The 22,854-nt window shown below is 48.0% G+C and overlaps 1 protein-coding gene across 13 annotated transcripts; it reads left to right on the top strand.

Moving 5' to 3' along the window:
* The first annotated feature begins 22 nt into the window (after positions 1-22).
* On the top strand, positions 23-19,409 carry LOC103048710 (lysosomal acid glucosylceramidase-like). Of its 13 annotated transcripts, none has more exons than XM_088137279.1 (12): positions 825-974; positions 3,164-3,222; positions 8,411-8,564; positions 9,750-9,941; positions 10,105-10,251; positions 11,234-11,367; positions 12,666-12,838; positions 14,395-14,632; positions 15,864-16,091; positions 16,324-16,487; positions 17,519-17,644; positions 18,361-19,409. In XM_088137279.1, the coding sequence occupies exons 3-12, from the start codon at positions 8,498-8,500 to the stop codon at positions 18,461-18,463; spliced, it is 1,572 nt and encodes a 523-aa protein (XP_087993405.1). In that variant the 5' UTR covers positions 825-974; positions 3,164-3,222; positions 8,411-8,497; the 3' UTR covers positions 18,464-19,409. The 13 variants fall into 13 exon arrangements, with proteins under 13 accessions (XP_087993408.1, XP_087993405.1, XP_087993402.1 ...); XM_088137276.1 differs by having other exon boundaries at positions 826-974; positions 3,498-8,564; XM_088137281.1 differs by lacking the exon at positions 825-974 and adding an exon at positions 1,222-1,857.
* Positions 19,410-22,854: the final 3,445 nt, after the last annotated feature.

The following is a 22,854-nucleotide window of genomic DNA, read 5'->3' as shown; positions in this document are numbered from 1 at the left end:
ATCTTTTCGTTCCCTTCCTTTTCTTCCCCCAGAAACCGAGGGAGGCCCTGGGAGAACAGAAGCCGGACTACAAAGCCCATCTGCCCCAGCAAAGGGGGAGCGGGGAGACAAAGGAAAGTGTTTGGAGGCTGGTAAGTTTTCCGAGCGCTTCTGCACTATTGCTGTTCTGTTGAAGAAGAAGAAAGTGGATTTCAAGACGGGCGAGAAATAGATTCAGTAATACTGATCTTAGACGGGGGCAGATAAAACCTTAATTGTCCTGGACTTAAACAGGAAAGTAAAATAATGATGACTAATAATCTTGATCGTAAACAGAGGCAGGTAATAAGTCTGGACTTACACAGGAGAAGGTAGAATAATGACTAATAATAAAGAGGGGCAGATGATGAAAATGATGACAATAATAATAATTCTGGACCTACACAGGGGAAGGTAAAATAGCAATAATGGCTAATAATCTTGGTCTTAAAGAGGGGCGATGATGATGATGATTAATAATAATAATAATAATAATTCCGGACGCACGCAGGGGAAGGTAAATAGTAACAGCGATTAAGAGCCCTGATGTCGGGCAGCTGGGTGAACGGCTGCCCGGCACTCTCCCCTCCCCAGCCGGGGCGGATGGGCGTGGGAGCCCCACCGCCCGGGCCGGGCATCGCCCTGCCAAGCCCCCGGGTCTGCCCAGCCGCGGCAGCGCCCGCCCCCGCGCAGGCGCCGAGCTCCGGCAGGATCGCGCAGCGCAGCGCAGCGCCCGCCCCCGCGGGCCTTCCCAGCTGCAAACGGCCCCCGCCCATCGGCCCGGGGAAAACGAAAGGGAAACCGCCCCCCGCCAGCCCCTCCCTCCTGCCGCAGACAGCCCACGTGAGCTCCGGTCAGCTGATCCGGTTTTGCCTGCTGGGCGGGCTGGGCAAGGGTGCCACCGCCGCGACCTCTCTTTGGCGGCGAAGGCGCTAGTCCCTCGGAAATCTGGCCAGGTACGCGACGCGGGGCCGGGCCGGGCCGGGCTGGGCCGGGGGCTTGCCTGGAGGAGGGAGGAGGATCATCAGAATAGGACTCTCGTAATAACGTGGCAGGGATAATGGGCGCAGGTATGCAGGGCGCGCCTGTCCTTTTAATATCGCGAGGGTGGGGGGGAGAGTTTCTCTTGCAGCGGGACGCCCCCCCCCCTTTTTTTCCCCAAGGCTTCCGCGCTTTGCAGAAATCTTAAGCGGGGGAGCCAAAACCCGGGTCGGCGATCGGCCGGTTGCAGAAAAACCGGGCGGGGGGAGTGTGCTGCTCTTCGCTGCCCCCTCCTGGCGGAGTCCAGTATTGGATTGCTCCTCCCCTCCCCGACCGAAGAAAGGGAATTTAGTCGGACACGCGGAAGCGATGCCTGGCCCCGGGGAAGGGATGGCCGCGTTAAGGGACGAGCCCTCGTGAGCGCCTTCGCGCCACCCATTCGTCTCGCACACGGCGCTCGGGGCAGGCTGCAGGTGGGTGGGTGGGCTGAATGTGCCGGAGGACACACTGGAGGAGACACTGAAGAACATGCTGGAGAACATGCTGAAGGAGATGCTGAAGGACATGCTGGAGGACACACTGCCTCGGAACGTACCTTGGCATCAACACTCATCCAACACACTCAAGTTTGCGCGGTTAGGACAGAACGCTGCTCTTGAAAACCACAACTTCTGCCTAGAAGGCCACACCAACATTTGGAGCCCTGCAGGCTGATGGTTAGATAGCATCACCGAAGCAACGAGCATGAAACTGAGCAAACTCAGGGAGACAGTGAAGGACAGGAAGGCCTGGCGCGATGTGGTTCATGGGGTCACGAAGAGTCGGACACGACTTAACGACTGAACAACAACAACAAGGGTGAGCTCAGCCACAAATCCCGATTCGGGTTGCTCATCCACGCGAGCGAGCTGGCAGGGTCAGAAAGTCGCCCTGGCTGGGGCTGGCAAAGGGGCCGCCTGAGAACCAGCCCAGCGCAACATTTCAGCTGTCGGGTGCTGCGGGGTTCGTTTGGGGCCCTGGGAAACCTGGCTTGCTGAAAAATGGCTGGTGCTGCTGATTTTTCATGACTTTTGGCCTTTCAGGTTTGTTCGCTGTCTCGAGTAGCAATGTGCAAGGAGCCGACGGTGGGAAGATCTAAGCCTTTTGTTGGCGAGGTGGGAAGAGAAAGGAAGAGGTTGGAAAGGAACAGAATAATCCTATTTATTCCCCGATGAATGAAGGGCCCCCAGTGCCGAAGAACACAGGGGGGAAAATGGCTTTAGGACTTGATTCTTGATGTTATTCCTTTTAAGGATATATTCTTTGCGGCCAGGGACTTCTCCGAAGCTCAGGAAAAGTTGACGAACTATTGCACGTGTAGATCAACTTCTTCTGTGATCAGGGCCGTAACCCCGGAGTGTGAGAAGGACGGTTAGCAAGAAGATCAAAGAATCTGCACTTAAGGAGTTGAGAGAGAAATACCCAGTTTTTGAGATTTCGGAAACATGGCCCCCTCTTTTCCCTTCTTTCCTCCCCTTTCAGTAAATCTGGATACTCGGATTTGGGGAACATCTAACTTTTGGGCTGGTGACTTGAGCAGCAGAAGCCCAGGAAGTCCTCAAATAACGAAACACCCCCCTGCAAATATCTTTTAGTTGCACTTTTTAGGCAGAAGAGCAATCTCAGATCTTGCCAATAAGCCTTCAGAGCCCCAAATCGCCATTTCTTTGAATTAGAAATTCTCGTTTTAAGATGAAGCGAGCCCCAGAAAATTCTGCAGGGTGTGGATGTGGGTTTGTGTGTGTTTGTTGTTTTCCAAATCTTTTACTTTGTTCCCCTTTTCATTTTCTTTTCTGCTTCCCTTGATGGGAAAAGCACCCCTTGAGTGGTTTTTTCTTCTATTTTGCATTTTTTCGAAGACTTTCTTTACCGTCGGGAGCGGCCAAAGCCACATGAATTTTTCCAAACGCAGCCCCACTTTTTTTCCCGCACGTGCAGGAAAAAAGGGGTGGCGCGGGGTCTTTTTTGAGATGGGCGTTTTACGGAAGTGAAAAATGAAAAAAAAAAAACCTCTGTTTGGCCCAGGAAGGTGGGACAAAATGTAATAAAATCTGAAGCTCACTCAGTACCGTATAACCTATCATTTCTAACCTGTTCAAAAGTATTTCTTTGTCCTCTCTTCTAGGCGAGTGTCAGATTCTTTATCGAGCTGCGAAAAGCCACAATCTCACGCCGACTTGCGAGGTACATGTGGCTGGTGGTCTCGAAAACTTTGAAAAGGACGGAAATATTTTAAAAATAGACATTGGAGGTGGAACCAACCGGTCCTGGAAGGATAGAATGGAAATTACAGGGAAGAACATTATTTCAGTTCTGTGGATTGCTTTGTAAGATTGTAAGACATCTGCATTCTTCCTGCCTCAACAGCTGGCAGAACTGGAGTGCCCGTGCGGGGGAACTCCGTTGCCGCATTGTAGATCTAACCCAGTTTTCATTTTATTTATTTTTGATTTATTTAGATTTCAAACTTGGTCACCGCCCATCGAATTGAGCCCCTTCTAGCCGATTGGGACCAAAACGCTCTGAGAAATCTCACCCACCTGATTCTTAAAGTGCTGGAGGAATGGAAATGTAACATTCACGCAGTTACAAATACTGTCCTTTCCTACAAAATGAGCGTGAGGGTGGTTATTTTTCGCCCCCTTTCTGAGAACGCACACGGGACCCGGCGCTGGAGTTGGAAATGCAAACAGAGGGTGGTTGTGTCAATGTGCGAAGTCTGATATTTTCCAATCAGGTTTCTGACGTTATCTGTGGTTCTGTGGCTTCCAGGAATGGTCCACTTTATGAAAAAGTTGTCAGAAAAGTTTTTCTGGGCCAGCCGATGAGAACGCAGGGCTAATCTCTATTAATTGAGCCGTGTTTACACGGTGCAATTTATGGAGCTTGCACAAGAGTTTAAGAGGATCATAAATTCTCAGGTGGACTTGCCTTGATTTGGCTTAAGCGTACTTAAGTTGTTAATGCGTTGGCAAAGCACGCTAGGATTGTGCAAATTTGGAACATCTGTGACTTGGAAATGGCCTGATTCGGATCGGAAAGATGGTCTTGTGTTGACTCCGGGTGTGAGTTGCGGGCAGGAGAATGGGACTCCCACTTGAGGGACCCTTCCCTTCTTTTGAAGCTCCTTTTTGAGCTCTGCCAGCTGAATTTGGAGCAGGAAACTCAGCGCCGACCTCTGGGTCTAGGGCCTGACCTTCTGATGCTGAAGACGGCGGGAAATGCTGCTTGTCCCCAGGTTGCAAAACTCGTTTTAAAAATCTGGGGATAATTTAAAAAAAACACCCAAAGTTGGTGTGGCTTGAGGGTTAGCTGAATGAGTGTGTTGCATACCAACCGCAAATGCTGGTCATCTTCCAGGGCAGGTCCACACAGGGCAAATTGCAGTACGCTTAGCGGATGCCAAGCCTGAATCACTGCCTGGTCTTCCTTTCTTTGATGGTAGTAAACAATGCCCTAATCAAGGAACTACCAGAGGGGGAAAAAAGAAAAAAACCACCAACATTGGCAGGGCATGCCACAGTATATAAACAGGGAGCAAACCCCTCTCCCTTCTAGCACTGAAGAGGTTACCTAGTTGGGTAACGAAACGTTTGCAAGAAAACAACCAGGCTTGGAGAGCCCCAAGGACTCCACATTTCAACCCTGAGCTACACATATTCTCTTCTATTGCTACCTTTGGTTTACCCAACTCCCAGAATTCCCCAGCCAGCATGCATGCTCTCTGGGGAATTCTGGAGTTTGAAGTCCACCCATGCTGGCTGAGGAATTCTGGGAATTGAAGGCCACCCAGGCTGGCTGGGGAATCTGGGAGTTGAAGTCTACCCACACTGGCTGGGGAATTCTGGGAGTTGAAGGCCACCCATGCTGGCTGGGGAATTCTGGGAGTTGAAGTCTACCCATGCTGGCTGGGGAATTCTGGGAGTTGAAGGCCACCCGTGCTAGCTGGGGAATTCTGGGAGTTGAAGGCCACCCGTGCTGGCTGGGGAATTCTGGGAATTGAAGGCCACCCACGCTGGCTGGGGAATTCTGGGAGTTGAAGTCTACCCATGCTGGCTGGGGAATTCTGGGAGTTGAAGGCCACCCGTGCTAGCTGGGGAATTCTGGGAATTGAAGGCCACCCAGGCTGGCTGGGGAATCTGGGAGTTGAAGTCTACCCACGCTGGCTGGGGAATTCTGGGAGTTGAAGGCCACCCATGCTGGCTGGGGAATTCTGGCTTGAAGTCCCCACATCTTCAAGTTGCCAAGTTTGAAAATCCCTGGTTTACAGCCTTTATTAATGCCTTTCAAAAAGGATACACGCTGATGCTTCCTATGGGAAGAAACCAGCTAATCACTTTAATTTCATCTGAACCTCTTCCTGAGTTCCCCTGTCAACTCATTTTGTTGTTGAAAAAGACACGGCACAGATTAAAAGTGACTCAGAAGCGTCATTTTTTTGCCCAGTAAACAGACTCATTGCTGGCATCTAAAGCTGGGCCAGGAATCAAAGCCATTCTGTTTGCTTTCTGATTTTCCCCAGATCTCCTAACTACAGTTTCCTCATTGCGTAACATCGTCTTGCCTTCTTCATTATCCATTTTTTGGGAAACCGGGAACAGGTCAAAAGGATGGTCTGCTGTGATTTTGCCTTTGTCCCAGAAATTGGCATCATTACTGCAGCTGTTCTGAGAAAATGATGCCCACCAGGGGTGGAAAAGGGGTGGAACTCCCTGCCTTGAGCAACGGTGGTCAGATGGCTTTGAAAAGCGGGTTTGGGGGCCTTTCACGGCCCTGAGATCCAGCGGCTATACAGCCCTCAGTTCTTGGGGCAAAAAGATGACTTTGGGGGTTCCTAAAGGCCCCTGATAGCCCCCCCTCTCCCCCCAAAAGCAGGACTTCAGCAAAAACCTCCCCTCGGATCCAGCGTTTCTCAGACTTGGTCCCTTTAAGAAGGGTAGACTGCAACTCCCAGAATTCCCCAGCCAGCACTCATGACTTTGGGGGTTCCTGAAGGCCCCTGATAGCCCCCTCCCTCCCCCCCAAAGCGAAAACCTCCCCTTGGATCCATCCGCCTCTCCCTGGGTTCCATCTGTCCTTCAGCAATGGAGCCTCCACGATCAGAGGTAGTCTATCGCCCTGCGGCATTGGAAAATCTTGGTCATCCTGTCGGGCTTCAAAGAGACACGCGGGCACATATCCAACCTCCCTAATAAGAATTCTCACACGTTTTAAGACTTTTGTCTCCGCCTCCCGTCAATGCAATCCAGGTATTAATTGACGTTTGAAGGATGTTTTCGCACTTGCTGCCTCTCTGGCACAGCGGGCAAGACCCTCCTGGTCCTGCATTTGGTGAGTTGTAAAATTCTGCAGCATCTCGGTTGGCATTCTTCCTGCTCCATCTTCCCTGCAGGGTGCCAACGTTTTTCCAAGGCGTGAGATTGGCATTCGACAGGTGGGAGCAGCATGCCACCCTGTGATGGTGCCAGAAAGAAGGAAAAGGGTTATTTCGGGTTGGCAGAATGGGGGAAAAGTTATTTCCGGGTGGCACAATGGGGGAAAAGTGATTTCAGGGTGGCACAATGGGGGAAAAGTGATTTCAGGGTGGCACAATGGGGGAAAAGTATCTTAGGATGGCAGAATGGGGAAAAAACGTTATTTCAGGATGGCAGAATGAGAAAAGAGTTGTTTCAGGATGGGAGAATCGGGAAAAAGTTATTTCGGGATGGCAGAATGGGGGAAAAATACAGCAATGGATTCTTGCAAAACGGGCGTGCTTAGGACTGTGAGTCATGCCGTACGGTAAGGAAACCGAGGCGTAGGCGGGGAGGAGACCTGTCTTCTCCTGCACCGTCCGTTTGCTTCCACGGGATCCCACCTGCTAGAAAGGGGGCAGAAATGCCTCGTTTTGTACTCCAAAATATTTTGGAATCAACTGTATTTCGGTCCAAAGACCAATATCGAACGAAACCATGAATGAACAGTTTAAAAGGGAAAGAAGAGGAGGGCTGGTTATAAAACACAAGCTAAAGGAATAATGCAGAATATTATTGTCAGTATTATTACCAGTGTAAGGTACGTCTCTAGAACTAAAAAGAGAAATATTTTTATATTTCTAATGCCTGTGGTTAGGCTAAAAAACCCAAAGGTAGGTAGGTAGGTAGGTAGGCAGGCAGGCAGGCAGGCAGGCAGGCAGGCAGGCAGGCAGGCAGGCAGACAGACAGACAGACATACATTTTAATTCTAGCTAGGTGAAAAAAACTCTGTTGACTGATTTGAACCTCGTTATCATTGCTTTCTTTGCAAGTCATCTTTAATTCATTTAAGAGGGCAGATACTGTTGTTATTTTTTTTTTTTTTTTAAAGGGGAGGGGAAAAAGTGAGCCTTTCCCCATAACTGCTCTTGTATTTGATGAAGCTAGAGAAGATTTTTCTGCCCCAATGGAGACAGCTAACTTTTCTGAAAAGTTTTGGGAGATCCATGAGAACGAATCTCAGTCCTGCTTCTAATCCTATTTGGGTTTTTTATCTCTCCGCCCCTTTTTTTGTGATGAGGATAATTAAAATGTTGAGATAGGCAAGGCGTGGGCAGGAATCCCACAGAACCTAAGGAAGGATATGACTGACAGATTTCCGTCAAAGGTGTCATAAATCTGATTAAAAGCCAGTCTGGAGGTAAAATTTTGCAAGGGTTAGAACGACCTTGAGAACTTGAGTCAAAGGAAGACAGTGAAGGATAGACCGGCTAAAATCGACGGCGAGAACTGGGCAGGTGGGTCATGTCCTGGGTTTAAATTTTACCAAATCTTTTCTTCTTAATCTCTGAGGCTAATCCCTTTTGGAAGGGGAGGGGGTTTCAGTTGGAAGAAACAGATCTGGAATTTACACTGAGCAACTCTTTCGGTGTGTTGCTACCTTCAGTTTTCCAGCAACTGGGAGACTCCAATTCCTATTGGTCTCAGCCGACTCAGGCTGGGGGCGATGGAAACTCCACAGCATCAGGGAAAAGGCTCATGGTGCGAATCCAGACATGCAGAAAGAATATGGGGGTGTTGAGTCTTCTGTATTTCTCCCTGCCAGTTGGGTGGCTCCCTTAACCAGCTAGTTAATTTCCTGGTTGGAAAACGGCTTAGTTGTTTTTAAAAACAATTTTGGAAGGGGCATTCACGTGGTATAAAAAAGAATAAATTGTGATGTTTAGAATTGCTTGATTCCCCCCCGCCCAGATTGGCAGACGTCTCTCGTTTGCAGAGCTGCAGTCACTGTCCTTGTGAACATTTAAGGCTTAGAAGATGAAGCCTGTGGACTCCACCTTCCCTTCAAATCATGTTAGTTTGCTACTTGACTTGAGCAGGCTGCTATTGAAATTTGGATTGTCCTGTTCTCATTTCAGAGCCTTTGCAGTTGTGAAGAACCACCCGGGGTCTTGGAGGTCCCAACTTCCTGATTTTGCAACCCAGCGTTGGGCATTGGGGTGATTATGGCGTTTGTGACGGTCCACCTTCTCGCTTTGGGGTTCTTGCTGGGCCTGGCCAAGGGAGCAATGGGTGAGTTTGGGGGAAAGAACCCTTATCTTCCTTGGGAATTCTCTTGCTCAAGCACGCAACTCCTTCCAGTCGGACTTCCTGTTGGCTGTTTTGGCTGGGTAAAAAATTGGAGAATGAATTTGCTGTAAATCTCTGTGACTGTGGAGTTTTCATGGGTAAAGGCAGTCTACCTCTGAAAAAACCGAAGTGTTTAGAGGCTGTTGAAGGAGGTGTTTCTTGTAGGCATCTGGCTGTTCTTGTTTGTAAACACAGGGCAAAGGTGGATCCTTCATTTAAACTGGCAGTTCCTGCTTTTTTTTTTACGAGGGACGTTGTAAGAATGTAGAATGGATCTGGTGACCTCTGACTCGAATACGCCACTTCTGACTAGCTGGATGTGATCGTAAAGAATCAGAATCCAGGCCCAGTTATTTTGGCTTTTTAAAAAAATCTGTTTCTGAGAATCTGTGCAATTCCTTGCAACTCGCCCTTGTAATGGCTATGGGCTTTAGCACTGCAGTATCGAAAATATAGAATGATTGACGATGGGAGAGAACCTATTTCTGTGGGTGCTAAGAGTCGAAAACGACTTATTGGCACATAAGAAGTTTGAAAGGCTGGCCTGGGATTGTTTGAGACTCCTTCTCAGCATGGCAAACTTTGTTGCAGATATTTTGGAGAATCAAGAAAGTCAGATTGGCAGCAAATACAAGAGATCCGTCATTTTGGGAAGCAGGGGAGAATTGATCACAGTTGGCCAGCTTACATGAGAAGGACGACCAATTTCATACTGGCAAATCTTCCTTCTCTGCTTCCCTAAAGATCCTGGGATTGAGAAATTTCTCCCCCATTTTTGTAGGGCGATAAGTGATATGTTGAACTCTGGGGCTGAGGATATCTGTCAGCCTTCCCAGGTAGACCAGACAGGAAACACGATTGGATAAACTAATTCTACTTTATTAAAGCTACATTAACAGAATCTCAGAAGTCTGAAAGTACAAATCTCCTGCTATCTCCTTTACAGCCCGAGAAATTAGGGAGGGTCCCTTCTGAGTTTCTTTCTCCATCCGTTATGCAGCTGTGGGCTAAGCCATCTCTTATCTGACCATTCCCTTGGCTGCGACTCTCCCCCCGTCTTCCAAGGTCTTTCCCACATACTATTACAATATCCTTCTCTCACATCGATTGTCCCCTTCTCCCATTCAGGCAGCAAACCTTGTAATCGGAAGTATTTTGGCCGTGATGCTATTGTCTGTGTTTGCAACCGCACGTACTGCGATACCCAGGATCCTGTCTCCCTCCCTCCCCTCGGCCAATTCGTCATGTACGAGAGCAGCAAATCTGGGAACCGGCTGGAGCGCAGCGAAGGGTATTTCCAGAACAAAACATCGATTCCAGGTATTTCTCGCCTGGATGTGTCAGGACTATAGTTTCCAGCACTCCCAGCCAAAGTGGCCAGCAGCTGGGGAAGGAAGAGGAGAAGTCGTTCCATTGCACATTTGTGGTAGTAATGTTCTACCTGTGGTCTTCCCTTTCTCCTTTCCATCCTTCCCATTCTTAGGTTTTCTTCTGGTTTTGGAGACAGTCCAGCGGTATCAAAGAGTAAAAGGATTTGGGGGGTCCGTCACCGATGCAGCCTCCATAAACATCCTGTCTCTAACGCCGAATGCCCAGAAAAATCTACTCCGTTCCTACTTCTCGGAAGAAGGTGAACACCAGTGCAGAGGGTTTAGTGATTGAGGAGGGATGCGGAAGGGATCTGCAATGAATTGAGTTCAGACAGAAGTTAAGGTGCACTTTTGCTCTACGTTTGAATCAGAAAAACAAACCTAGTTCCCAGAACAATTTGCAGATGGGACTAATGGAACTGTCCTAACCTTTGGAGTTTCAATTTGAGAACGTGATACAGAGGAAAAAAAACAGAGAGGGAGGAGGAAAAAAACAAGGACAGGCTTGCTTCTGAAGATGCAGATTCTTAGCATGACCACAGGGCTGAAAAACAAGTTGTTTAGTGGAATGATGGGTTAGAAATATGATAATTACCTTATGCTGATTATTTATGATGAAAGGATCCAGTTTTTTTCCTTACAGCCCGAACTGGAAAGAGTTAATTACAGGAAGAAGAACTTAAGAGGACAGATTAATGGCATTTATTAAATATGATTAAAGTGGTGACATAGAGAATTCCTTTCAGTAGGCAATTCAAGCTGCTATCCATTTTCTCTCTCTCTTTTTTTTTTTTAGTTTAAAAGGGTGGAGGGTAGCGTGTCTCTTTTTCACAACAGTGAGAGAAGCTCCACCTGTCCCGTTTCAAATGGCCGGATCTGTTATCTGAAGTCACTCTCTTGCCCCGTTGTGCGGCTTGCTTCTTCGGGGTCGATTTGAGTAAACTGCAATGGGATGGCTTTGCACCAGCAAAACTGCAAGCCATAGTTTACAACCCAAGTGATACTAAAGCCAAGAGATCCTCCCAGGCTCAGCGCAACGCGGGAACCGGCCAGTCCAATCAGTGTCGCGGCCCTTTGGCGAGCGTGCTGTAAAGATGCAAAGTAGAATTTGCAAACCAGAAATCTCAGGGTCGCTTCCCAGCATGGCCGAATAAACAATGGTCTGATCGCATATAAGCTAAGTTGTTATGGTCAGACGCCCCGTTTTCCTTCTTTTGATTGTCTATCGCCTGCGTGCTGCAGGGATCGAATACAACCTTTTGCGCCTGCCGATGGCGAGCTGCGACTTCTCCATCCGGCCGTACTCGTATGACGATTGGCCGAATGACTTCGAGCTGAAGAATTTCAGCCTGGTTGCAGAAGACCTCCAAATGAAAGTAAGCGTTTCCCAAGTTGGGGGGCAGGCTCAGGGTGGGGGGACGCGGGCACTTGACCCCAGTGAGGCCTTCTGCCGAGAAAAGGAATTGGGAACGTAGGGAAAAGTTGCGTAGAATTTGTACCGCGCAACGCTTTTGGTGTGTTGGTGTGTTCGGTTTTCCAGCAACTGGGAGACTCCAATTCCCATTGGTCTCAGCCTTGGGAAAGGGGTGATGGGAGCCCCATAGCCTCAGGGAGAAGGCTCATAGTGTGAGTCCAGACCTGCAGAAAGAATATGGGGGTCTTGATTCTTCTGTATTCCTCCCTACTGATTGCATTGTTCCCTTAACCACTAATTCAAGCCATTAATGGGGGACTTAAGCAACTCCCAGCCTTGCAAGGTGGGGCTGCCTGCCAGTCCTCCATGCCCAATTTGAGGATGTGCCATCCTCAGAGGATCATCAAGATCCTCAGTCTTGATACCACTTTTTGGGGGGTGGGGGGGGTGTTGTGAAGATGTTTTACAAGCCCTGCAAACATTAGCTTCCCCCAGCCTTGCTGAGATCTCATCTGGGACGGTGTTGCTGCAGCTGAGTAAATCAGATTGAGCGTCGGGAGAAGATGTTCCTCGTTGGAAGATCTAGAATGATGGTTGCAAAGTCTATATGTTGGGAAAAGCACTAGACTCATCTGTCTATCTATCTGCTGTCTGTCTGTCTATCTATCTATCTATCCTCTAATCTATATTTCTATATTTCTATCTATCTATCTATCTATCTATCTATCTATCTATCTATCTATCTATCTATCTATCTATCTATCTGTCTGTCTATCTATAAATCTGTATCTATCTATCTATCTATAAATCTGTATCTATCTATCTGTCTGTCTGTCTGTCTGTCTATCTATCTATCTATCTATCTATCTATCTATCTATCTATCTATCTAATCTACTAATCTATCTTCTAATCTATCTATCTATCTATCTATCTATCTATCTATCTATCTATCTATCTATCTATCTTCCTTCCTTCTACCTTCCTACCTAGTAGACAGATGTGGATTGGACATTATGAAGCCCCCAAAGGCATATCTTTTTTGTTTGATACAATGGTTTTATTTCTGGACACATTGCATTTTTTTTTCCCAGGAGAAGAACTGGATCTGGGGTTCTCTGAATTTTGGGGATCTCTTTTTGCTGGGCAAATTGGAACGGGCCCTTTCCTCGCCCCCCTCAAGATCCCCCTTTGTCATTTCACCAAAGACTTTGGGCCGCCGTGGCTGGTCTCTATTGACTCCCCCTTCCTTCTCCCCGTAGATCCCGCTTGTGCATCGAGCCAAGGCCATGTCGAAGAAGCCCATCTCCTTGATGGCCAGTCCGTGGACTTCTCCGATTTGGATGAAGACCAACGAGGATTGGAAAGGAAAGGGATCTCTGAAAGGGCAGGCGGGAGATTCCTTCCACAAAACGTGGGCTTGCTACTTCGTCAGGTAAAATGAGCAACCAGGATGTCTGCAGGTCTTTATTTGGGAGGGAGAGTGTTCTCTACGGGCAGAGAAGGATATTACAGACAATTCAATTTCCATGTTTTTCCCATGAATGTGAAAGACTGGGCGTGAGTCTAGTCCATGGGTATGGTGTAAGTTAAATGACCCAAATCAAATAGAATCAATTAATTCATAAATAACAAACGAGATCATAAATCGTAAACCTCCGAAAAGTGAGGGTTGGGAAAATAGATAAATCTAAAGGACAGTGTCCTTTAATTCTGAAATAAAGGACGTATTGATGGCCCGCTTCAGCTCTGACATTTGAGCCCGAATCCTCTCTGGTTCTCAACGGTTTGGCTTAAACTGGAGAAATTCAGTGGTTGTTCGGAAGCAGAGGCAGAAGGAAGGGAAGACAATATTCCAGATGGTTAAACTGCGGGCTGCTCCAGCGAATGTACTGAAATATTTTTTTTTTCGTTCCTTCAACCGCAAATAGTTCCACGGCATACCGAAACAGGTCCCAGGCCGTTAATCCAGTTTGGGCAGGCCTTGTGAAAAGAATTGTTTTATGCATGGTGAGGGGTCTGGATTTTAAGGTGTTTCCTGCCCCTCTTTGTGGGATGTTGGAAACGTCACCTGAAAAATCAAAATGAATACGGGCGTACCTCGGTGATGTTGTGGGTTCGGTTGCAGATCACTGCAATGAAGCGAATATTGCAACAGAGCGAGCCAGACGAATTTTGGGGTTTCCGAGAGTGGAAACGATAGTGTGGTCTGTTCAGCGTGCAACAGCATGATGTCTGAAAAAAATGTATATCCCTTCAGGTACGCCAATATATACAGCTGATTTAGCTTGCACGCGAAGCCATGATGCAATGTGCAATGTGCTGATTTGCGTCCTGTAGCTCGGGAGCAAGGTGTGAACCACGCAACCATAGCTTGCTCAACAAACCTTGTTCTTTTAGGGCAGCTACATTAAGAGCGTTGGCTAAGTTGAAAAAAATAAACGTCTCGAGTTCAGGTTCCAGGTTGCTCCAAGGCCGGCTGAAAAACCAGGATAAGTTGATATCACCACAGCTCGCAGGCTGATCGAGAGCTGCTAAAAATGATTTAACCTTTGCCTTATAAATGTGTAGTCACCCGGAATTCTCAATTCCGGCGTTAACTTGGATCGCACTTAACAAGGGAACGAGTTGAAGGAATTTTGCAAAGCTCAAATCTTCCAGCCAAGTATGGTCTCTCTCTTACTATTTTTGAAAAAATGTAGGAATCGTTGCATGGCTCTAGTCCTCATGAGTCTTATAAATAAAAAGCTGGTTTTTAAGGGAGCTGCTTTCCAGCATCAAAGTGCAATGAGCTTCGTGTTGTCAAGGCCGATCAGACGTCCTGAATTTCAGGCAGGAGTCTTTTTTTCCTTTTCTGAATCGGAAACCCGGACCTTTCGCCCAGAAGTTGCAAAAATTAACGGCGTTGAAGACTTGCCCAGCCTCGCCTGTTGGGTGGTTAGTGTTTTGGCTGATTAAAGGTGAACAACGGTGCGGGTTTCCCTTTGCCAGGTTTCTCGATGAATACGCCAAGGAGAATTTAACCTTCTGGGCTATCACCGCTCAAAACGAGCCGTCCTCTGGGTTCGTAATGAATTACCCTTTCCAGACGTTGGGGTTCACAGCAGAATTGCAGCGGGATTTCATTGCACTGGATCTTGGCCCTGCCCTGGCCCGGAGTTCGCATAGGGACGTCCGCCTCATTGTCCTAGATGACAACCGAGTCCATCTCCCAAAGTGGGCTAAAGTGGTGAGTGGGAAATGGAGCTCAAAGAAACGTGGTGATTCCCCAGGGGGCGCGGGCTTCCACCCCTCATCAGCCATTTAACTTTTTTTTTTTAATTCTTTTTCACAAATCAAGCTTCTAGTCCTTAAGGCTCGGGAGGTGGGTGATGCCAGGGTTCCATAGCAAAAGAAAATAGGTTAATCGGCTTCCTGGTTGTCTTGAGAGGTCAGCGTGCGGGGCCGCGGGACGCTGTAAAATTCTGATTTTTCTTGCTGGATAACCCGAGTTTCCGTTGCGACCCTTAATGCGTCCGGTTACGAATGATCCTCTGTCTTTTGCACTGTTTCCCCACCATTCTCAAAGCAAGGAACCGTATCCAAGTGTTTCTTGAGAGCACGTTTAAAAAACAGGCTTAAATGTATATTGACGGGCCAAACCTTTTGGAAGACATAGAGGCAGTTGGGAAAAAAAATAGAACGAAGGATTATCTCATGGAGAAACTGACTGGGCAGGATTTTCAAGGGCCAATCCTTGCTTACAACTGCCCAGCGGTGTAGACTTCGAAACAGAAACTTTATTCTGAAATAAAGGACGTGTTGATGGCCCGCTTCAGCTCTGACATTTGAGCCCGAATCCTCTCTGGTTCTCAACGGTAAACCAAAAATCAGGAAGAACCTGAATTGCGGTCTGAACCTATTTAGCCAGGCTTCAGGCTACTCCGTTACTAATTTCAGGTGATGGGAAAGCAAAGCCAAAATAGATGAAGAAGAACATGATTAAAGTTAACGTTAAATGGAAATGAATTACTAATTCATATGGCATAAGAGTTTCAGAACAGGAAGAGGGCTGATAAACATTTAGGAAGGGAACGTTGTGTTCTCGTTTCCCTTCCCCACCCCATCGCCTTTTCTCACTGCATTCATTTTTAAAGATTACAAAGCGTTGCCTCTCTTCCTTAATTTCTCTGCCCTTCTGGAGGACTTTTTAGGCGAGGAGCTGAGTATTCTTGGGCATGAAATGGAAGGTGGTGTTTGGGGACTTCCTGGTGGTCTCCCATCCATGAGCCAACCGGTCTGAGATTTTCCAAGTTTTTTAAGAGCAAGAACGCGAGCTAATCTGGAGGTTTAGAAACAGGCTGGCTAATCCTCTAACCAGCTGTGCAGGGGTTAGACTTGAGGACCTCTGTGAGGTCAGCCGGCATCGGTCTTGGCCTTCCGACTGTGCCATGACGCGATCTGTCCTTTTCCCTGGCAAGGTGTTGGACAGCGACAGCCAAGCCTATCGTTACGTTCACGGCATCGGTGTGCACTGGTACCTGGATTTCATCACCTCCATCAAGGACACGATAGACGCCACCCACTATCTTTTCCCCAATTATTTCCTGATCGCCACCGAAGCCTGTGCTGGGTCCCACTTTTGGGAACGGGACGTTATCCTTGGATCCTGGAGCCGAGGGGAAGAGTACAGCCACAGCATCTTGGAGGTAGATGGGGGAAACTGGGGAAGGGAGGGGGAGAGCGGGAAGGGGAGGGGAGGGGAGAAGGAAGGAAGGAAGGAAGGAAGGAAGGAAGGAAGGAAGGAAGGAAGGAAGGAAGGAAGGAAGGAAGGAAGGAAGGAAGGAAGGAAGTTGAATTGATAAGATAGGGAGGGAAGGGTATGGCCTGCCCTTCCCTGTTCCCCCAGAGATCCTGATTCTTTCCCCGTCTTCCCTCTAGAACCTGAACCACCATGTCATCGGATGGATTGACTGGAACCTGGCGCTGGATTTAGAAGGAGGGCCCAACTGGGTGAAGAACTTCGTGGACAGTGCAATCATTGTGGACACCACCAGCGACATCTTTTATAAGCAACCCATGTTCTACCACTTGGGGCATTTCAGGTACAACTGCTGAGTGGCTGTTGAGCCCCAGAAGAGGGGGATTAGGGGGTTAGGGTTAGGGTTAGCGATGAAACTTCAAATAAGATTCTGGTCTTCTTGGTTCTGAAGAAGAACCCCAAGGGAGTTGGCTTGGACAAATTCAACAATGGACAATTCAACAATTCTGCCTCGTGCAAACTCAGTCTAAATGTGGTGAAATTCAATTTGGTTTAAATGATGGGATAGGAAGGCCTCTCTTTATAGATTCTGGGGAGCATTCCCAGGTTATACCAGGTTTAAGCCCACCCTCGATCATAGATGCTCAATTTTAAGCTCTACCTACTAATCTTAAACTCAATCTGCTGAATTTAAAGTCAACCTACCAACCTCAAACTCAACCTACCAATCCTAAACTCAAGCTACTAATATTAAAATCAACCTACCAACCTTAAACTCAACGTACTAATCTTAAAGTCAACCTACTAACCTTAAGCTCAAGCTACTAATCTTAAACTCAACCTATCAACCTTAAACTCAACCTACCAACCTTAAACTCAACCTACCAATCCTAAACTCAACCTACTAATCTTAAAGTCAACCTACTAACCTTAAGCTCAACCTACCAACCTTAAACTCAACCTACCAACCTTAAACTCAATCTACCAATCCTAAACTCAATCTACTAATCTTAAACTCAACCTACCAACCTTAAACTCAACCTACCAATCCTAAACTCAAGCTACTAATCTTAAAGTCAACCTACTAACCTTAAGCTCAACCTACCAACCTTAAACTCAACCTACCAACCTTAAGCTCAACGTACTAATCTTAAAGTCAACCTACTAACCTTACCAACTTACCAACCTACCCTACAGGATCGTTGCTTTGGGAAAGAGTAGAGGGGAGTGTTCCAGTACTGTCTTAAGACAGAGCTTTTCAAGGAACCACGTTCCCCCAATTTGTGCTCCAGTGTTGCTAAACCAGGGTGGATCCTTGCTGCCTTCTACCCAGGGAGATCCCTTTACCATCTCCTTCTTTTTCTCCCTTCTTAGCAAATTCATTCTTGAAGGTTCTCAGCGTGTTGGGCTGACAGTTACTCAAAGATCCTTTAATTGCAACCTGGAGCACGTCGCCATGCTTCGCCCCGATGGATCCGCGGTGGTGGTTGTCCTTAACCGGTGAGTGTCACGTATTCCAAATGTGTATTTAGCCGAAGCTTTCAGGAGCCAAGTTTCTAGTTCTCATGAAGGCATTTTTTTGATTTTTCAAACACCCCCCCCCAAAGCCTGCTACCCAAGCTTCGTGACACAAAGTTAGCCTGATCTCGATTCAGCCACGTTGACTTTTTGCTCCCCTGCAGATGTGCTTTTGCAGATGGGCAGCAAAAAATGTTCACCCCTTTCGGTGGTCTGAGCCTGGCTTTAGTTTTTCAAACTAAAAGCCTCACCGGCTCACTTTCAAAGCCAGGCAGTGAGAGATCTTCTTAAAGCCCCTGAAAGGTTGGACTTGTTCAAGGCAGTTTGCGGGGGAGACCATGACGGTTTGTTGCAAGCTTTGGAACGCAGTCCCTTCCCCGATGTTAACCTCACCTTCCTCCGGAGACCCTAGCCCAGCTTTTTAAAGGGAATTTCAATTGCTGTCTGACTGCTTTTACTGTTTTATATCTGTATTTTAGAAAGTCCTCTTTAGAAACCTTGTAGTTTACCAGCTGGGAAATGTTTTGATAAATATGTTGGAAGTAAAAGGAAACAGTTGGAGTTGTGGCTCCATTTACCCAAAGTTTTGTAACCATGTTTCCGCTTCTCTCCTGTCTCCTTTTCCTCTCCTTTCCTCTTTTTCCTCTTCTTCTCCATCTCTTCTTCCTTCCCTTCTTCTCCACCTCCTTTCTCCACAGGTCTTTGTACAACATCTCCTTTGGCATTTCCGACTCCCTTGGTCTGATTTTAACAGAAATCCCGGCCAATTCCATCCAGACTTATCTATGGCGGCGCCAGTGAGGAAGGAGAACCAGACTGGGGGCCGGCTGGGAGGACAAAAAGGCCAAGCCGCCCGGAGAGTTTGCTAGCCCTTGTGGGAGCGGAGAGATTGGCTCAGCCCAATGGGTTATGTTCATTGTCCCCGCACTGGGAGACAGACCTTTCTAATGAGGGACGAAGCAGAGTTTTGATGGTCGCTGGGCTGTTGGGGTGAACCAGACCAAGTGGGCTGGAATGACTGCCAATTTTCTTTTTTTAAACGGGCATGGTTCCCATGAACCGAAACCAAGGTGTTCCCCCCAATTTTCTGGTATCATGATGCTTTTCCTGGCAAGACTGTTGGCCAAGCTATGAAGCGCGCCTGATTAAGCCACAAATCCTGGCTTACCAGCCGCAGAGGCTGCTTCTCTCCAAGCCAAGTTAGGAATTTCATCTCGTTGAGTTGAACCTTGCTGAGCCCATCCCGTTCCAGATTCCTAGCTTCTCCATAGTCGGTGTTTGCAATTAAGCACGTAGGACCATCTTTCTCCCACGTTTACGGTGTCCATCTTCAATCCCCCCCCCTTTATTCCACAGCTTAATACCGACCCTTTGCTTATTCTAATCCACTAAGATCTGCTTTTCTCCAATTCAGATCACGGGTGCTGCGCAAGGGAGAATTAAAATAGGGTGTAGATGTTTTGTTTCATTTGCATACAGCCCCTTCTAGGTACTTGAAGGGGGTCTTGGTGCCCCTCCCCCCGCATCTCCAGCCCAGCTCCCTCAATCAAACCAACTTGGCTTCCTCTCTATGACCATCATCCAGAATATCCTTCGCTCCGTGGAGCTTTCAAATCCGTTTGCAGACGGGGCTGTGCAGAACGGACGCCCTGCAGTTGGAGTTTGGCGAGCCCAGCCCGGAGGGGATCCGCGACCTCTTGTGATTTAGAAATAATACTTTTCTTGGTGCAAAAAATCGCATTCCACATCCTCTTGTTGTTCTGCCTGTCCTTTGAAGTAGCAACTGGGAACTGTGTCAGCAGGGAGGGTTTTTCCAAGCATTTTTGGAAATGCATCGCATTTTTGCTATTTTCCTAACTGGGGTGTGGTGGGGTGTGGTGGCGTGCGAGGGAAGGTTTCACGGGGGAGGAACACGATACGTGCGTGGGTAGATCCTCATTCGCAGGACCAAAAAGGAGGCTGCCGTTTATCCCCAGGTTGGAAAATGGGATATACGCGGTGTGACTTATCGGCTGGATCTTTTCCCACTTCTCATCAAGTGTGCGCATCTTGGGCGGGTCCTAAGCCACAGATCGACTGGACCTCTTTGAGAGACCCGCGGGAAGCATCTTTCAAAGCTGGTTTGGTGGGTGCAAAGGGGTCCAGATCGTCCCCGATGTTTTTGGATAGGCCCGGACGTTTTCCTGCTGTACAACGTCCAAGCAAAGCCTGTGCTGAGTTTTTGGATAGGCCCAGACATTTTTTAAAACCCTTTTGAGCTTGCTGTAGTACGTCCAAGCAAAGCCTGTGTTGACCATGATATGACTGTTCTTCCCGACCCGTTTTTACTTTTTTTACGGGAGAAGAAACAAGAATAAAACATTAGCCCTGAGCAAGCTATCTCATTCAATCACGGATGACGCATAAAAATGTATCCGTAGAAGGATTATTAGCATAACTTATGTCTTTGATCATCTTTCCAGATCCAGCTAAACTGGCTTAAACTCCGCTTCCTTTGAGTGCAGTCCAGTTATGTTGGACTACATCTCCCATAATCCCAGCCAGGGGAACTACGGGAGACCCTATTGTACAGCATCAGCGAACGGCACCCGGTTGAGCAGCGGGGTGTGCTAGAGCTGAAGTTGTTCCGTGCGTTAGGAAGCATTTGGGTGTGAAAGCCGAGCTTCCGTTGGAAAAGCGGTGTGACTTTTCAGCCCAGCCTACCTCGCAGGGGGGTTGTGTAGGATTGACTCGAGGTATGAATTGGTTGCAGGAGAAGGATAAGATCTCAGCATAGAAGATGGAGAACGAACCAGCCGACGACATCTATAAAGACAGGGAGCAAGAAATAGATTGGGAAGTTTTTGAGTGCCCAAGTTGAGTGGGTTAAGATAAAGGCAAGAAAAGCTTGCTTTTTTTTCATTTTTCACTTTGGCTGCTTTGGATCCCAAGCTGGAGTCGTTGGAAAGATGCCTGTCTTTAGGGAGAAATATTGCTCCAGATTTTCCACCCCCCGCCCCAACCCATTTTCCAGAAGGAGACGGAAAAACAGGAAAAATCATTTTGGACATGAATGAGATTTGCCCTCAGGTTTGAAACAGACATTACCCTCGTTTTCATGACTCGCTACAAATACGGTAGCAAGTTTTATTCTTGTTAAGGCACCGTAATTGGGGCGGCTTCTGACACAAGCTGGGCGTCGAAAGAGGCAACAATTAATTCATCCTGTGTAACCAAAAGATCAAGTCCAAGCCACGTAATACACCATTGTGTTCACCTTTTCCGCATTCTGCCCTCCTGGAATAATTTCCCCCCCATTCTGCCAACCTGAAATAGCCTTTCCCCCTCTTTCCGGGCATCGTCACAGGGTGGCACGCTGCTCCCACCTGTCAAATGCCAATCTCACGTCTTGGAAAAAGGTTGGCACCCTGCAGGGAAGACGGAGCAGGAAGAATGCCAACCTTACCCTTCATTTGGTTCAGTCGTCGAAAATGCTTCCCTTCCCTTCTTTTGAAGCTCCTTTTTGAGCTCTGCCAGCTGGATTTGGAGCAGGAAACTCAGCGCCGACCTCTGGGTCTAGGGCCTGACCCTCTGATGCTGAAGACGGGGGGGAAATACTGCTTGCCCCCAGGTTGCAAAACTCATTTTAAAAATCTGGGGGTAATTAAAAAAAAACAAAAGCAAAGTTGGTGCGGCTTGAGGGTTAGCTGAATGAGTACACTGTGTACCAGCCACAAATACTGGGCATCTTCCAGGGCAGGTCCACACAGGAGAAATTGCAATAGACTTAGCAGATGCCGGGCATGAATCACTGCCTGGTCTTCGTTTGGTTCATCCATTGGCTTCTCAGCCTTAGGGAACACCGAAGCCCATGCTCCTGTTTCAGCAAACTGTTCCAGTCCAAATGGGGGGGGGGGGTTCAGCTGGAAAAAGAAAAAGGAACCGCAGATGCCAGTTTCAGATAGTTTGAAAGGTTAGCCAACTTATTTCAAGGAGCGTCCTGGGAATGGAAGCAGGATCCGTTGGAGAGTCCACAGTCCAAATTTCTCACGGCGGAACAGGATCGGTTGGCTAGGATGTTCAGCGTTTCTCAGACTTGGTCCCTTTAAGAAGGGTGGACTGCAACTCCCAGAATCCCCCAGCCAGCATGCTTTCAGAGGGATGGACTGCAACTCCCAGAATTCCCCAGCCAGCATGCATGATTTTGGGGGTTCCTGAAGGCCCCTGATAGCCCCTCCCTCCCCCCCAAAGCGAAAACCTCCCCTTGGATCCATCCGCCTCTCCCCTGGGTTCCATCTGTCCTTCAGCAATGGAGCCTCCACGATCAGAGGTAGTCTATCGCCCTGCGGCATCCAAGGAATCGCTGGGCTGTCATCTTTGGGGTGGAAAATCTTGGTCATCCTGTTGGGCTTCAAAGAGATACGCGGGCACACATCCAACCTCCCTAATAAGAATTCTCACACGTTTTAAGACTTCTGTCTCCGCCTCCCTTCAATGACATCCAGGTATTAATTGACATTTGAAGGATGTTTTCGCACTTGCTGCCTCTCTGGCAGAGCGGGCGAGGCCTTCCAGCTCCCACACTTGGCGAGTCGTAAAATTCTGCAGCGTCTCGGTTGGCATTCTTCCTGCTCCATCTTCTCTGCAGGGTGCCAACATTTTTCCAAGACGTGAGGTTGGCATTCGACAGGTGGGAGCCGCGTGCCACCCTGTGACGGTGCCAGGAAGGAGGGGGAAAGGCTATTTCAGGTTGGCAGAACGGGGGGAAAATTATTTCCGGGTGGCAGAATGCAGAAAGAAGGTGTTTCAGGGTGGCAGAATGTGGAAAAATGATTTTAGAATGGCAGAATGGAGAAAGCCTTATTTCAGGATTACAGATCGGGAGAAAAAACATTAGTTCAGGATGGCAGAATCGGGAAAAAGTTATTTTGGGATGGCAGAATGGGGGAAAAAATACGGCAACGGATTCTTTGCAAAACGGGCGTGCTTAGGACCGTGAGTCATGCCGTACGGTAGGGAAACCGAGGCATAGGTGGGGAGGAGACCTGTCTTCTCCTGCACCGTCCACTTGCTTCCACGGGATCCCACTTCTTCGGCTGAAAGGGTTGTGATTAAAAGCCGGCAGAGGAAAACCAGAAGTCCAGGGTGCAAATCTCGACTCCTTTTTGTGGAAAATGTCCACTCTTAGAGACTCTTCGGGGCCGGTAGGTTGA

The sequence above is a fragment of the Python bivittatus genome, unplaced genomic scaffold (genome assembly GCF_059951505.1).
Source record: "Python bivittatus isolate LINGU-HERP-01145 unplaced genomic scaffold, Pbiv_v1 ctg000180_np1212, whole genome shotgun sequence".
NCBI classification, from domain to species: domain Eukaryota; kingdom Metazoa; phylum Chordata; class Lepidosauria; order Squamata; family Pythonidae; genus Python; species Python bivittatus.
Note: the sequence above shows the minus strand (reverse complement) of the source record. Positions and strands in the feature narration are given on the sequence as shown.

Coding starts and splice junctions, on each gene's coding strand:
- LOC103048710 (XM_088137282.1), top strand. CDS start 8,498: ATGGCGTTTGTGACGGTCCACCTTCTCGCTTTGGGGTTCTTGCTGGGC. Junction 16,092..16,323: donor ACAGCCACAGCATCTTGGAG/GTAGATGGGGGA, acceptor TCTTCCCTCTAG/AACCTGAACCACCATGTCAT. Junction 16,488..17,518: donor TACCACTTGGGGCATTTCAG/GTACAACTGCTG, acceptor CTCCCTTCTTAG/CAAATTCATTCTTGAAGGTT.